Below are 14,674 nucleotides of genomic sequence, written 5' to 3'. Positions count from 1 at the left end.
AATGGCCTCCTTATGTACTCTAGGAATTCCGTGTTTCTATGGTTCTACAAGACTATCATGAAACAAAATTAACACCAAAGCACTTAAGAAAATATTGGGACACATGAGCGAAACCCTGGTCAAAGGGATACATTTGAAGTATCTTTTCTTGTTTCATATAGGTTCAGCTTGAATGCAGCCAATCCCAGCTGGAGAAAGTCCAATACAACGATCTCAGCCTTTGAAGTTTTCATTGTCCAGCCAGTCATCAGAAATATTAAAGTTGTGACAGTTTGGTTGGCTGGTGAGGAGTTTGGGAAGAGAATGAGGAGAGCGAGGTAGAGGGACAAAGAAACTTAGCAAGGGAACTCCAGGATTCAGGCAGCTGAATGCAGGGCCACCAACAGTTGTAAAAGCAGAGAGGGCAAGAGGTGGGAGTTGGAGGGAGAATAGAGCACTTGGATAGCCGTATGGCTGGAGGAGGTCACAGAGAAAACAAGGGTGGAAGGCCAAGGAAATACTTTGAAACAAAGGTGAGGGACTGGATTCTCCATTTTTCGGACTAAGTCGTCGGGAAAGCTGTGGTCTTTTACGTCAGAAAAACTGGCGTCAAAAGGCCACTGATTCGCCGTTTTGCTGGGGGCTAGCAGGGAGGCAGCGTGGAGCTTGCAGCTGCCGATACGGCCCGCAGCACCTCCGGGTCAGTGGTTGTGCAGCAGCCTCCAGCGGCCACGCCGTGCTCCACGGCGGACTCAGCCCGCGGACCTGGACCGGCAAAATAGTGCCCCACGTTGTCCGCTCTCGCGCTCCGGACCGCCCGCACACATTGCCCCCAGCCCCGAATGAAGCCCCCCTGCCCGCCGATCGGCCCTTCCCCGACTGTAGCAGCCCCGGACTGTAGCAGCCGCCAAGCGAAGATCCCATACGGTGGGACCCTGTTAGACCCACGCCGTTGGGAATTCGGTCGGTTGGCAATGGAGCATTGCGGGGCGAGCCTCAGGCAATGGCCTGAGGCGATGGATACTTGGCGCAGCGTCCTCCCAGAGTATGCTGAGTTTGGGGGGGGGGGGGGGGGGGGGGGGGTGGAATCCAGCCCGAGAAGTTTGAAATCCAGACGTTGCCGAACCAGGAACCGATGAAAGCCAGCGAGTACAAGAGTGAGGAGGTTTAATGGGTAAATTATACCTTGTAAGAAGCAAGTAGATGAATTATCTTTTCTTGTTTCATATTAGGTTCAGCCAATCCCAGCTGGAGAATATCCGATGCAACGGTCTCAGCGACTGAAGTTTTCAGTCATCAAAAATATTAAAGCTTTGACAAGTTCGATCCCGGCTCTGGGTCACTGTCCGTGTGGAGTTTGCACATTTTCCCCTTTTTGCGTGGGTTTCGCCCCCACAACCCAAAGATGTGCAGGGTAGGTGGATTGGCCACGCTAAATTGCCCCTCAATTGGAAAAAATTAATTGGGTACTTGTGGTGAACCACTGTAATAGGAGATGTAAGGTAGGACCTGCACTACAGGTTCGCCGGTAGCTCCTGCCGGCTGGCTCCGCCCACGGAAATCTGTATAAATATGCATGCCCTCCAGTGCCCTGCCATTTCGCCAGCTGCAGCAGGAGGCCACGCATCTGACGGTAATAAAGCCACACTTGTACCCAACTTTAGTCTTTGTGCAATTGATCGTGCATCAGTAAATTCAGTTTGTTGAGGAGTTTGGGAAATTGTTCACTGAAATGATTTGGCGCTACCCAGATGGGATGGGAAACACGTTGACCCTGAAATTGACCCTGGAGTGTAGATTCCTCAAGTGGGCCACATCCTGGGCATGAAGAGGTCACATTTAGGGCCTGTTCTCTCGGTTCTGTCCCACAGACATTCTGCGAATATTTGGGGGCATTCTCTTGACAGAAAATTCTGGAAGCTGTTGCTCGACGATTGCCTTTCGGGTACTATGGTTCACTGGGTGGCACGGTCCCCCCTCCCCCCCGAGCGAGAACAGTTGTGGGGTCAAATCTCACCCCAGACACCCGAGCATATAAGCTAGGCTGACACTCCCAGTGCAGTGCAGTACTGAGGGAGTGCTGTCCTCTCGGAGGGCTGCACTGGTCTGTGTCTAGGTCTATGCTCCACACAAGCCCCCTGCCACCCCTACTTCATCGCACCCCATCACCATATCCTTCTATTCTTTTCTCCCTTATGTGTTGATCCAGCTCCCCATAGATAATCCCATCTACTGCTCTTGGTGTTCGGTAGTTTCACATTCTCTGCGGAAATAAGTTTTTCCCGAATTCCCCATTGGATTGTGACCATCTTATATTTATGACCCAAAGATTAATAAATTGATTTCAGAATGTGAAGGAAGCTGAGAAAGTTGCACTTAGGCTTTACTGGACGTGTCACAGTGTGACCGTGGATAATCTCCTCTGTTGTTGCAGAGTATTCGTCACAATTGCACATTCACTTACATTTGTTGTGGGCCATGAGGTGGTCCGCTGGGATATCTTGTGACAGTGTGAGGGAAGAGACATCAATTCCATGCTCGTAGAGAGGGTGCACACAAAGGAACAGGGGGAGGCCATTCAGCCCCTCCTAAGGGGAGATCAAAGTGAGGTAGACAAGAAGATAAAAGGTATGGATAAAGTGGAGTGGAGGCTTCCTCTTGTGGGACATTCCAGAACGAGAGGTCATAATCTTCAGATAAGGGATAGCAAATTCGAAACGGGTGTTGAGGAGAAACTACTTCTCCCAAAGGATTGTGAATCTGTGGAATTCGCTACCCCAGTGTGCGGTGGATGCTGGGACAGTGAGTAAATTTAAGGAGGAGTTAGACTGATTTTTAATTGGTAATGGGTTGAAGGGTTATGGAGAACGGGCAGGACGGTGGAGTTAAGGCCAGGATTGAGATCAGCCATGATCGAATGGCGGAGCAGACTCGATGGGCCGAATGGCCACATTCTGCTCCTATATCCTATGAATTTATGAACCGATTCCACCATTCAGTTAGATCATAGCTGATCAGTATCTTCTCTCCATCTACCCACCTTGGCTCCATAAGCCTTCCCTTACCCAACTAAAACCATCAATCTCAGTTTAGAAATTTTCAATTGACCCCCAATATTGGGGTGAGGGGGAATGAGAGTTCCAGATTTCCACACCCCCCTTGAGTGAGGACATGGTTCGTGACATCACCCCCAAATGGCCTGGCTCTAATTTTAAGGTTCTGCCCCCTATTTCTGGGCTCCCCCCCCTCCCCCCGAGGAAATAGTTTATCTTGGTTTGCCTCATTAAATCCTTCAATCTCCCTATGAACACCTCAATTAAATCACCCTTTAATCTCTCCAACTCAAGGGAATACAAGCCTAGTCTGCTCAATCTGTCCTCGTAATTGAACCCTTTTAGCCCTGGTATCACTCTTGGTGGTGAATCTGCACTACACTCTCTGCAGGGTCAGTGTATTCTTCAACAACGTGGTAACTGCAGTTTGTCTGCTGGGCCACAGTGAGAGGACAGGTTGGGTAAATTTACCCTCTAGTATCCTGTTTGACAGTATGAAATGTTCCAGCCATGGAATATTTAAGCTGTTGTTGACGTTTTAACGGTTAGAAAAAAAACAGAGAACTGCAAATCCGCCACAGATCTTACAAGAGGGTACAGGTCTGGGCAACATCATTTCATCGCACCTATTGCTGCGGATTTTTCTGAGGGTCGGGAGCCCTTTAGGAAAGGCCGGCCAGGTCCCAATTCCAGGATTCCCCCCGCCCCGATTCAGATTTCCGGCAGTTTTCGCCGGTGCAAGATCAGCTGGGGCGAAATTCTCCGGAAACGGTGCGATGTCCGCCGACTGGCGCCCAAAACGGCACCAATCAGACGGGCATCGCGCCGCCCCAAAGGTGCGGAATGCTCCGCATCTTTGGGGGCCGAGCCCCAACATTGAGGGGCTAGGCCGACGCCGGAGGGATTTCCGCCCCGCCAGCTGGCGGAAACGGCCTTTGTTGCCCCGCCAGCTGGCGCGGAAATGACATCCCCGGGCGGCGCATGCGCGGGAGCGTCAGCGGCCGCTGACAGTTTCCCACGCATGCGCAGTGGAGGGAGTCTCTTCCGCCTCCGCCATGGTAGAGACCGTGCGGAGGCGGAAGGGAAAGAGTGCCCCCACAGCACAGGCCCGCCCGTGGATCGGTGGGCCCCGATCGCGGGCCAGGCCACCATGGCGGCACCCCCCGGGGTCAGATCGCCCCGCACCCCCCCAGGTCCCCGGAGCCCACCCACGCCGCCTTGTCCCACCGTTCAAAAGGTGGTTTAATCCACGCCGGCGGGACAGGCAATTTATCGGCGGGACTTCGGCCCATCCGGGCCGGAGAATCGAGCGGGGGGGCCCGCCAACCGGCGCGGCCCGATTCCCGCCCCCGCCGAATATCCAGTGCCGGAGACTTCGGCAACCGGCGGGGGCGGGATTCACGGAAGCCCCCGGCGATGGGTCGGAGAATGACGCCCCAGAGTACTGGAAGTCATCTGGCATTCCGCATTCCCACCCCTGATGGCTCCATTGCAAAGGTGGAAGGTTCCCCATGATTTCAGTGGAAACTGGACCCTTCAGTAAGTAAACCTGGTTCATGATTGCTCAGAGAAGGTGAGAACCAGGGGGGAAACCTTAGTCCCAAGTGGGGAACCACAAAAAGCCACCTGCTCCTAGAATTCTTTCATTGACAGGCATTGAAATTTAAAAAAATGTTCTTTCAGTTTCAATAGTTGGTTGCTATGTTGTGAGGTGGATACATTTTCACTGTGGTGGTTGAGTATAAGGGCTCTGTCCGACAAAGCAACATTGGCCAGCATTGTGTAGGTGCTGAGATGAATCCTTGCCCTTCTCCCATTCGGAAGATTATTCTTATGTATTAAAAACTGAAGAAAACACAGCTTGGGGACTCTCATGCAATGCCCTAAAGTGATTTAAATGCTCAAAAACCCTTAAAAAGAAAACTTTAAAAAGCTACAGAGAAAATCAGACACCAGCTACTGAAGTGCATTGAGTGATAACCCACCTAGTGTAGCTTAGAAAAAAGCTTGGCCTGCTGTTTTTGCAATTTCAGTAGACACCATTGTTTGTGAGCTGGAATGGTTTGTTATTACAGCTGAGCCCATTTTGAATGCTTGGCTGATTATCAAAATGTCCACATCCAATTATCTCAGTACGAGATTGTATATCCCTTTTGTTTGACCGTTATAAGAGGTTATTAAAGGATTAGTTATCTTTGATGTGGTTAGTGAAATGCATGCTTATACATTTTTATAACAAATTGATGACTTGAAGGCATTTTTTTTTAAAGTTATTGAAAAAGAGATTTTTTTCAGCATAGTGGGTACAAATAAGATTAGATTGTAAGAGTTTCATTAAATCTCTATGTCGAAGGCATCCTAAGATCTGCCTAGAGTGGATATTAGAAGTGGCTATGGAGTGTACATGGGAGCATGGGGGCGGGGGGGCGGTGGGGGGGGGCGTGGAGAGTGAGGGGAACATGAGGGGCGTGGGGTTTGTTGGGAGGTGAGGGATGAGGGTTTGAGGAACTGACATTGATCCTTAAAATTGGCCTGATATCCCAGTAACCAGTGGTGAGTGTTCTAGCCTATCAGCGTTGCCATCTGCCTGCCTCTGCTTCTGCCTCAGGCCTGCGCCCAGAGACTGCAACATAACTCCATCCCACACACACTCCTCACCACCCCGCCCACCCCACAACTAGGATCCTTTTAAAAGAGGTGGGTCTGCTGGTCAAGAGGTTTTCTTCCCTGCCTCCCCCATAGAAATTTGGTCCTTTAACACTTAAGGAACCATTATGGTCATAGTATGTGCATTTATATAGAGCCTCAGGGTGTCTGAAACATTTATCTAGAGCCTCAGGGTATCCCAAAGCAGCCAGTGAAATACTTTCAAAGTGTGTCACTGTTGTAATGTGGTCACTCCGGCAGTCAACTTTCACATGGCAAGATCCCACGAGCAACAATGTGATAATGACCAGATGCAGTGCGTGGAGTTCTCCCAGGTCCCCGTTGGTGCGATCAATGGTGGGTGGGGGGAGAATTCAGCGGGAGGCCCAAAATTCAGTCTCACACCCGAACCTCCACGGCTCCAGCAGAAAAACACGCTTGTCCAGAACACGTCTGGAACAACATGGCGGGCGAGAGTTAGGACTTACTCAAAGAAGGCCTGGGGCTGCCTTTGGAGTTCAAGATGGAGGCCGCCAGTGACCCTGGACCCTGGAGCACCACAGCAGGGTTGGGCGGGAAGATCTATCAGGTGGATCTTCCAGCTTCAGTGTCTTCAAAGAGGTCCATCTCCTGTTGAACATACATATAGTGCAGAAGGAGGCCATTCGACCATCTAGTCTGCAACTACCCACTTAAGCCTATCCCCGGAACCCAATAACCCTTCCTAACCTTTTTGGACACTAAGGGCAATTTAGCATGACCAATCCACCTAACCTGCACGTCATTGGACTGTGGGAGGAAACCAGAGCACCCGGAGGAAACCCACGCAGACACGGGGAGAATGTGCAGACTCCGCACAGACCCAAGCCGGGAATCGAACCTGGGACCCTGGCACTGTGAAGCCACAGTGCTATCCACTTGTGCTTTCTTCAATGGTGGGTCAATGATGCCAGATGCCTTCTCAATGTGGCATCCTGGTGTGGCAAGACACGTGCCATCAAGCCCATTCTACCACAGGAGGTGGTGCAAAACCCCTGGATGTATAATTAATTATGTCGGGGACATAAGATATGGCCTGGTTTCCCATCTGCTTCCTCAGTGGGCCGCACTCCCAGGTTCCTCACTCCCCCACCCAGATTTAGTCACTAATAGGAAAATTGCACCCTGTGGTCTTAGTGATGATGGCTGAGGGATAAATATTGGTCAGGACTCTGGGCAGAACATCCCTTCTCTTCCTCAGAGTAGTGTCATGAGAGTTTTTGATGGCCACCTGATGGGATCTCGGTTTCGCATCTGATGCAGACGATGGCACCGCCGGCAGTGTCGCACTCCCTCGGTAAGGCAGCAGGAGCTTAGATTCTCTGGAGTGGGGCTGGCACTTACAAGATGTCATTCAATCAATTTGCTTAAACAAAAATGCCCGTGTTTTACTTCCACAGAGTAGGAAAAGTCATGAAGATCCCCGTGTATGAAACACCGACAGGCTGGAAATTCTTTGGGAATTTGATGGATGCTGGGAAGTGTTCTCTGTGTGGCGAGGAGAGCTTTGGCACAGGTAATGGAATCACCCTCAGCCTTTCGATCAAACTCATGGCCACAAACGAGACGCATTTAAGGGGAAGCTAGGGCAGGGATTTTCCGGCCCTTTCCACCCGGCGGGATTTTCCGGTCCCACTGAAAACAAACCCCCGGCGGCGGGTTCCCCAGCAGTGAGCAACACTTCAGTGGGACAGGGAGACCCCACCAGCAGCCAATGGTGAGCTGGCTCTGCCACGGCAAAGCCCACCATAGGGCGGGGGAGGGACAGAAAATCCTGGCCTAGAGATGCAAGAATAGAACGTCACACCAATTAAAGGAAAATAAGATTTGCATTCATATAGCGCCTTTTACCAGCCTCAGGGTGCTTGACAGCCAATGAAGTAGCGTTTGAAGTGCAGCCACTGTTGTAATGCAGTAAAGACACAGCAAGCTCCCTGTAGCGCACAATGACTTACAAGAGACGAGAAGTGATGACATCGATCCAGGCTTTATTAAGCGATGCTTGTCCCCAGCAGCTCAGCAACAGAATGAAGCTGCGGGGAGAAGCTCGGGTTCTTATACTCCACCTTCAGGGCGGAGCCAGGAGTCGGCAGCCAACCAGGACCCGGGATCTGTCAGCCAATAGCATCACGGCTTCACAGTCCCACATGACCCCTAATACATACCACCACACTCCCACAAACAGAAATGTGATCGTGCTGATCTGTGGTTTAACGCTGTTGATTGAGGGATACATAGTGGACTGAGATTCAACATGTTCATTTTGTAACAGCTCTGAGCTAAGCAGCAGATTTTAGTGGTGCATCGTACCAACGGCACGGTAGCATAGTGGTTAGCACCGCTGCCTCGCAGTACCAGGGAGCCGGGTTCGATTCCGACCTCTGGTGACTGTGTGGAGTCTGCACGTTCTCCCCGTGTCTGCGTAGATTTCCTCCGGTTGTTCCGGTTTCCTCCCACAGTCTAAATATGTGCAGGTTAGGTGGATTGGACATGCTAATTGCGCCTTAGTGTCTAAACGTTCGGTAGTGTTATGGGGCTAGAGCGCGGGGAGTGGGTCCAGGTAGGGTGCTGTTTTGGAGGGTCGGTGCAGACTCGATGGGCCGAAAGGCCTCCTTTTGCACTGTAGGGATTCTACGATTCTAAGAAGAGAATATTACCCATGGATTCACATGCACACTTTTTGGTGTTAGAGTAAAGTTGATGGCACCTGATGATCTGCTTCAGTAAAAGCCCAAGGTTGTGCCTGCTCTGACAGCTGGACATGAAAGACCCCGTGGTCACTGTATTGAGGAAGATAAAAGGAGATCTTCCAGGTGTCCTACACCAATATTAGCGCTCAATCAACATGACTAAAAGGGTAAATTCTGCTCACTATCTTGTTGTGGGAATGAGCAGTGTGGTGCTGATGACACATTTCCCAACAGCGACCGCCCACCATTGGCTGCCATGTTCACGGGCACATCCCGAGATTGTGAAAAAGTTTATAGAAATGTCAATGATTTTTCATCTTGCACCAAATGGTCAAACCTTCCAAGAACATAACGAAGCCAAGGCTCAGCTGCTCGACTCTTTCAATGTGCGAGGGCGAGTTGGAAAAGCGTGACAAAATTAACATCTTTTTCAGATATACGGAGGTCTTCAGTGTTGCTGACGAGGTCCCAACAGTATATATTACCCATCTCTCTTCAACTGGGTGACTTGCTCGGCCATTTCAGAGGGCGATTAAGAGTCAACCACATTGCTGCGGGGGGGGGGGCCCTCCTGTCTTGCAGAAGGCGACCACCTCCGCGGTGGGCTCCCCGGTGTGTGATGGTCACCTCACCCCTCCCCTCCACCTGCTGAAAGGTCGGGGCAATGGGGGAAAGCGGGAGGGGGGGGGGGGGGCGATGTAGAGGCAGAGCCAGCCCACGATCCCAAGGCTGCCATACAGCAGCCTAACGCTGGGAGCAATATTAATTGCTTTGAGGTGAAATCTGTCCTGGTCGACAGTCCTGCCTTAGAGAGCGTTGCTGACCAGCTAGATGCTGGCAGCTTTGTACTCCCTGCAGCACCACAGGGCGTTGTGGCCACTGCTGGGACTACAGCAAAGAACCCAGAAAAGTCCTGGTCAGGGTCTCACTGACATCTTCCAAATTGGTCCTGATAGAGGGGGATACGAAGATATCAATTAGGAACAGAAGGAGGCCACTCGGCCCCTCGAACCTGCTCCGCTATTCAATGAAATCATGGCTGATTTGATTTTAACCTCAATCCCACATTTCTGCCTCCCCCAATAACCTTTCACTCCCTTGTTACTCAAGAATCTATCTAACTCTGCCTTAAAAATATTCATAGAGCCTGCTTCCAGAGACTGCCGACCCTCTGAGAGAAAGCTTTCACCTCACCTCCATCATAATCAGTGACCCGATTTCTAGATTCTCCCACAAGAGGAAACATCCTCTCCACATCCACCCTGTCCATACCCCCTCCGGGTCACAAAGGCTTCAAATAGCTCACCTCTTACACTTCTAAACTCCAGCGGATACAAGCCCAGCCTATCCAATCTTTCCTCGTAAGACAACCCGCCCATTCCTGTTATTAGTCTAGTAAACATTCGCATAAGCGTTTAAATCTTTCCATAAATAAGGAGACCAATACGATACACAATACTCCAAATGTGGTCTCTCCAATGCCCTGTACAACTGAAGCATAATCTCCCTACTTCTGTAATCAAATCCCCTCGCAGTAAACGATTGCCCGGCCGGCACTGCCAGGGTGCCAGGCTGGCTGTGCCAAGGGTCAGCCTGGGGAGGGGCGGCATGCCCATGAAAGGGGAAGGGTGGGGAGTGTAGAGATAGGGGCAGCCTTTCAAAATGGCACCGCTTCTTTTGCACTTCGCTGCTTCGGTCTCACCTGGCCTGAGTCAGGGAGGTCGGGCATTTTAGAATTTAAGCGCAGGTAAGTCTGTGTGGAGTGGCAATCCATCTCTGATTGCCAATCTGAGAAAGTTACGGCCCATTATTTCTGACCTATAATCTCCTTCTGGGCGTCGGTGTTAATTTTTGTCAAAATCACTGCGAAGCTTCCAGGAATTGTCCCAGAATTAGTACAGTGAGGAAAATTTGTAATTTCTTTAAAATGTCTGCAGAATCAGTAATTGTTTTGAAATGGACTTCAATAGGTTGCAGAAATGATGAAGGGATCAATTGTAATTTTCTTGGATGACAAGAAATTCTGGTCCACAAGAGCTGGTGACCCTTGACCTGGAAGCTATACCAAAAGGAAGGCAGGAAGTTAAGTTAAGGTACGGAAGCCATGTGGCTGGCGGACACAAAGGAGAGCTGCAGACTCAAAAGAGGACTACAAGAAGAGCAACCGGAGGATGAAGATGGTCAGTAAATGGATGCATAGAGAGAAGACAGAGAAAGACAATTACTGCTGTAAAGAAGATAATGAAGCAATCCATGTGCAAATGCAGCAAGACCTGGACAATATCCAGGCTTGGGCTGACAAGTGGCAAGTTACATTCGCACCACACAAGTGCGAGGCAATGGTCATCCCCAATAAGAGAGAATCAAACCGTCGCTCTTTGACATTCAATGGCATCACCATCGCTGAATCCCCCACTATCAACATCCTTTGGGCTATCATTAACTAGAAACTGAACTGGACCAGGCATATAAACACTGTGGCTACAAGAGAAGGTCAGAAGTGAGAAATCCTGTGGTGAGTAACTCACCTCCTGACTCCCCAAAGTCTGTCCGCCATCTACAAGGCACAAGTCAGGAGTGTGATGGAATACTCCCCACTTGCCTGGATGAGCGCAGCTCCAACAATACTCAAGAAGCTCGACACCATCCCGGACAAAGCAGCCCGCTTGATTGGCACCCCTTCCACAAACATTCAAATCTTCCGCCACCAATGCATAGTAACAGTCCTGTGTACCATCTACAAGCTGCACTACAGGAATTCATCAAGGTTCCTCAGACAGCACCTTCCAAACCTACGGCCACTACCATCTAGAAGGACAAGAGCAGCAGATACCTGGGAACCCCACCACCTGGAGGTTCCCGTCCAAGTCACTCACCATCCTGACTTGGAAATATATCACCGTCCTTCACTGTCGCTGGGTCAAAATCCTGGAACTCCCTCCCCAATGGCACTGCGAGCGTACTGACACCTTAGGGACTGCAATGGTTCAAGAAGGCAGGTCACCACCACCTTCTCAAGGGCAACTAGGGATGGGCAATAAATGCTGGTCTAGCCAGCGAAGCCCACATCACGTAAAAATTAATTCTTAAAAAGCTGGAGGAAGAAAGCAATCAGCTCACAGATCTGGACGCAGCCAGAGAGAAAGAGGAACGCACTGAATTCCACTGAGGAGAAGGAGCAAATCTTTCTCAGGAAGGGGTCAGTTGTTCTGTTTGGCGATGGAGACAGGAGCTCTTGGGGGCACTCGGCCAACTGGTTACAAAAAGGTCTAAAACCTGGGAAGCTGTGTGAATATCTCGAAGACATTCAAGAGCTGGATGTTTACCAGAGAAGGCCAAATTGTTGATCGGTTTGTTGTTGGTTGTTAGGCTGTAAAGAAGTTCTGGAAAGCTACAGCAACAGGACTGTCGTGACCTGTGGGGGGGGAGGTTTATGGAAGCGTGCCTATAAAAGATGCAATCCTTTTAGTAATCTCTTCACTTGGAGGCCATTTGGTTATTTTGGTTCATCCAGAAAGATCGTGACAGAATGCTCACATCCTTGGGATATTAAAGGCACTATACAAATGCAAGTTGTTTGAAAACCATGCAAGGACACATTTTTCAGTGCTGGCATCCTGTGGTGCATTTTCTGCTTTACTTGTTGTCACGGCATCAGTGCTGGAATTACCATCTCATCCTGGCTTGTTCCTACGCTGATTTTGCAGAGGAATTCTTGAAGGGATGGATCTGTTGCCCTGAGTGATCAATATGAATCCTCTGCTGTTTTTCAGGGAGTGAACAATGGCTCTTGTGGCTCTGTGAGACTGATGCGATGTGTTAAAGAAACACAGCATTCTGCTGAGAATATCACCAGAACACGGTTCAATTCCCCGAACAGGCGCCGGAATGTGGCGACTAGGGGCTTTTCACAGCAACTTCATTTGAAGCCTTCTTGTGACAATAAGCGATTTTCATTTCAACTTTGCTGGTTTGTTTTAAAGTACATCGTTAGAGCATGTGATAAATTCCCAAAGGCCTGACACACTGCCCCCATGGAACAGGATTTGGTTCACCACATTGCCCATATTACAGCTGGTGAAATGATCCTAATTATTGCAATCTTCCCGATCACCCAGGAGAGGTTTGGCTGTAATCCAGTCAAATAAGCCTCAGGTTTTTTCACACATTGGTATCCCCAACAGCATTAAGAATAGCTCTAGGATGGTTCAATATCCATCTGTTCAACCCAATATTGGAAATGTTTCTAAGAAGCAGCGTTTTATCTGTTTTCCTTCTCTCTGTTTCTCATGACTGAATGTCATACAATTGATACAGTGCAGAAGGAGGCCATTCGGCCCATTGAGCCTGCACTGACCCTTGGAAAGAGCACCCTACCTAGGCCCACACCACGACCCTATCCCAGTAACCCCGCCTAATATTTTGGACACTACGGGGCAATTTAGCATCGCCAATCCGGGGCAGCACAGGAGCACAGTGGGTAGCACTGTTATTTCACAGCGCCAGGGTCCCAGGTTCGATTACCGGCTTGGGTCACTGTCCATGCGGAGTCTGCACATTCACCCCGTGTCTGCATGGGTTTCCTCCGGGTGCTCCGGTTTCCTCCCACAAGTCTCGAAAGACATGCCGTTAGGTGAATTGGACATTCTGAATTCTCCCACAATGTACTCAAACAGGCGCCGGAATGTGGCGACTAGGAGATTTTCGCAGTAACTTAATTGCAGTGTTAATGTAAGCCTACTTGTGACAATAAACATTATGGTGATGAACCTGCACATCTTTGGACGGTGGGAGGAAACTGGAGCACCCGGAGGAAACCCATGCAGACAGGGGAAGAACTTGCAGACTCCACACAGACAGTCACCCGAGGCCGGAATTGAACCTGGTCCCTGACGCTGTGAGGCTGCAGTGCTAACCACTGTGCCACCCCAAATTATATTAGTTGACACAGCAAAACGAGCTATGTTCCCGCATTGCTGAGTCGGGAGAGTTCGGCTTCCCATCTAGTAATGCCTCATCCTTATCACTGGCAGCACCTCCAGCCCCACAGACCTCTGAGATCTCTGCGCCTTTTCAATTCTGGCCTGCTGTGTACCCCTGAAATTAATCACTTCATCATTGCTGGCTGTGCCTTCAGCTGCCGAGGCCTTAAACTCTGGAAATCCCTCCCTTGGCTTCTCCACCTCTCTACCTCATTATCCTCCTTTAGGACAATCGACTTTGGTCACCGAGTTATTGATCAGCTGTACTAACATCTCCTTATGTGGCTTGGTGTTGATTTTCTTTGTCTGATAATGCTCCTGTGGAGCAACCTTGGGACATTGTAAACTTGTTAAAGGCACCATATAGATGCAGGGATGTTGTTGCTGTTGGCTGTTGCATACATTCTGAGGCCGTACGACGCCTACACTCTTCACAGGAAATTGATCGAAGGCAGGGACCTTGGCTGATTTCCAGCCCTCCCTCTAATGGGTGAAGCAAACCCTGCTTACAGCAGATTCTCCAGTCACTTTGGTACCACATGGGCAATGGCACAGAATTAATGAAAATGTAATTCTGAATCCATTGTGAAAGTTGTGGTGATGTTCATCAATGTAAATGCATGTAGGCTAACTAGACACTAGAGGGAGCACCAGAAACATCACACACACACACACACTCAGCCAATAGATCAGTTAGATAGGAGACGACCAATGGACAATCACGATGCACACGGAGGTGACACGACCACAGGGGGGCATTACACCAACCCATATATAAAGGACACCACACACATGATCTGCCTCTTTCCAGTGGAGACAGTCAGTGAGAACAGACACAGGGTTGATTCAATATTACACCCACCACGTGGATTGCAGCAACTGGTTAGTCAGTCTGGGTAGCTATAGTAGGATTAGCAGTAGTGTCGAACCCGAGTAATAGAAGTGTAAATAGTTTAATAAACGTGTTGAAGTTATCTCCACGTCTGAACCTTCCTTTGTCAAGTGCACCACAAGGAAGCCGCTTATGTTACACCTACAACATAACAAATCAAACGTTGCTGTCAAAAGATGAGAAGACGTTTGGTAGGAGCAATACTGGACGTTGGACGAGAAATCTGACAGCACGAGGCAGTGGAGGGAGTTGAGAAAAGCATTGGAGTGGCAGAGCGGGGTGACGCCGTATGGAAGTTGACCCGCGGTCTAGGAATTGCACGTTTCTTGAGCAACAACAACAGCTTGCATTTATGTAGCACCTTTTGTTGGAGTAAGACATTCTAAGAGATTT

The 14,674-nt window shown here is 49.7% G+C and overlaps 1 protein-coding gene across 1 annotated transcript in view; it reads left to right on the top strand.

The window, feature by feature from the left end:
• Window positions 1-14,674, top strand: part of pgm5 (phosphoglucomutase 5) — a 380,558-nt gene that overhangs the window by 331,564 nt on the left and 34,320 nt on the right. Inside the window, exon 7 of the mRNA XM_072517425.1 lies at window positions 7,118-7,233. Coding sequence (XP_072373526.1) covers window positions 7,118-7,233 — 116 coding nt within the window. The remainder of the gene's footprint in view (window positions 1-7,117; window positions 7,234-14,674) is intronic.

This window comes from Scyliorhinus torazame, chromosome 9, assembly GCF_047496885.1.
Source record: "Scyliorhinus torazame isolate Kashiwa2021f chromosome 9, sScyTor2.1, whole genome shotgun sequence".
NCBI classification, from domain to species: Eukaryota; Metazoa; Chordata; class Chondrichthyes; order Carcharhiniformes; family Scyliorhinidae; genus Scyliorhinus; species Scyliorhinus torazame.
The sequence above is the reverse complement of the archived record's forward strand: the minus strand, read 5'-3'. Positions and strand labels throughout refer to the sequence as shown.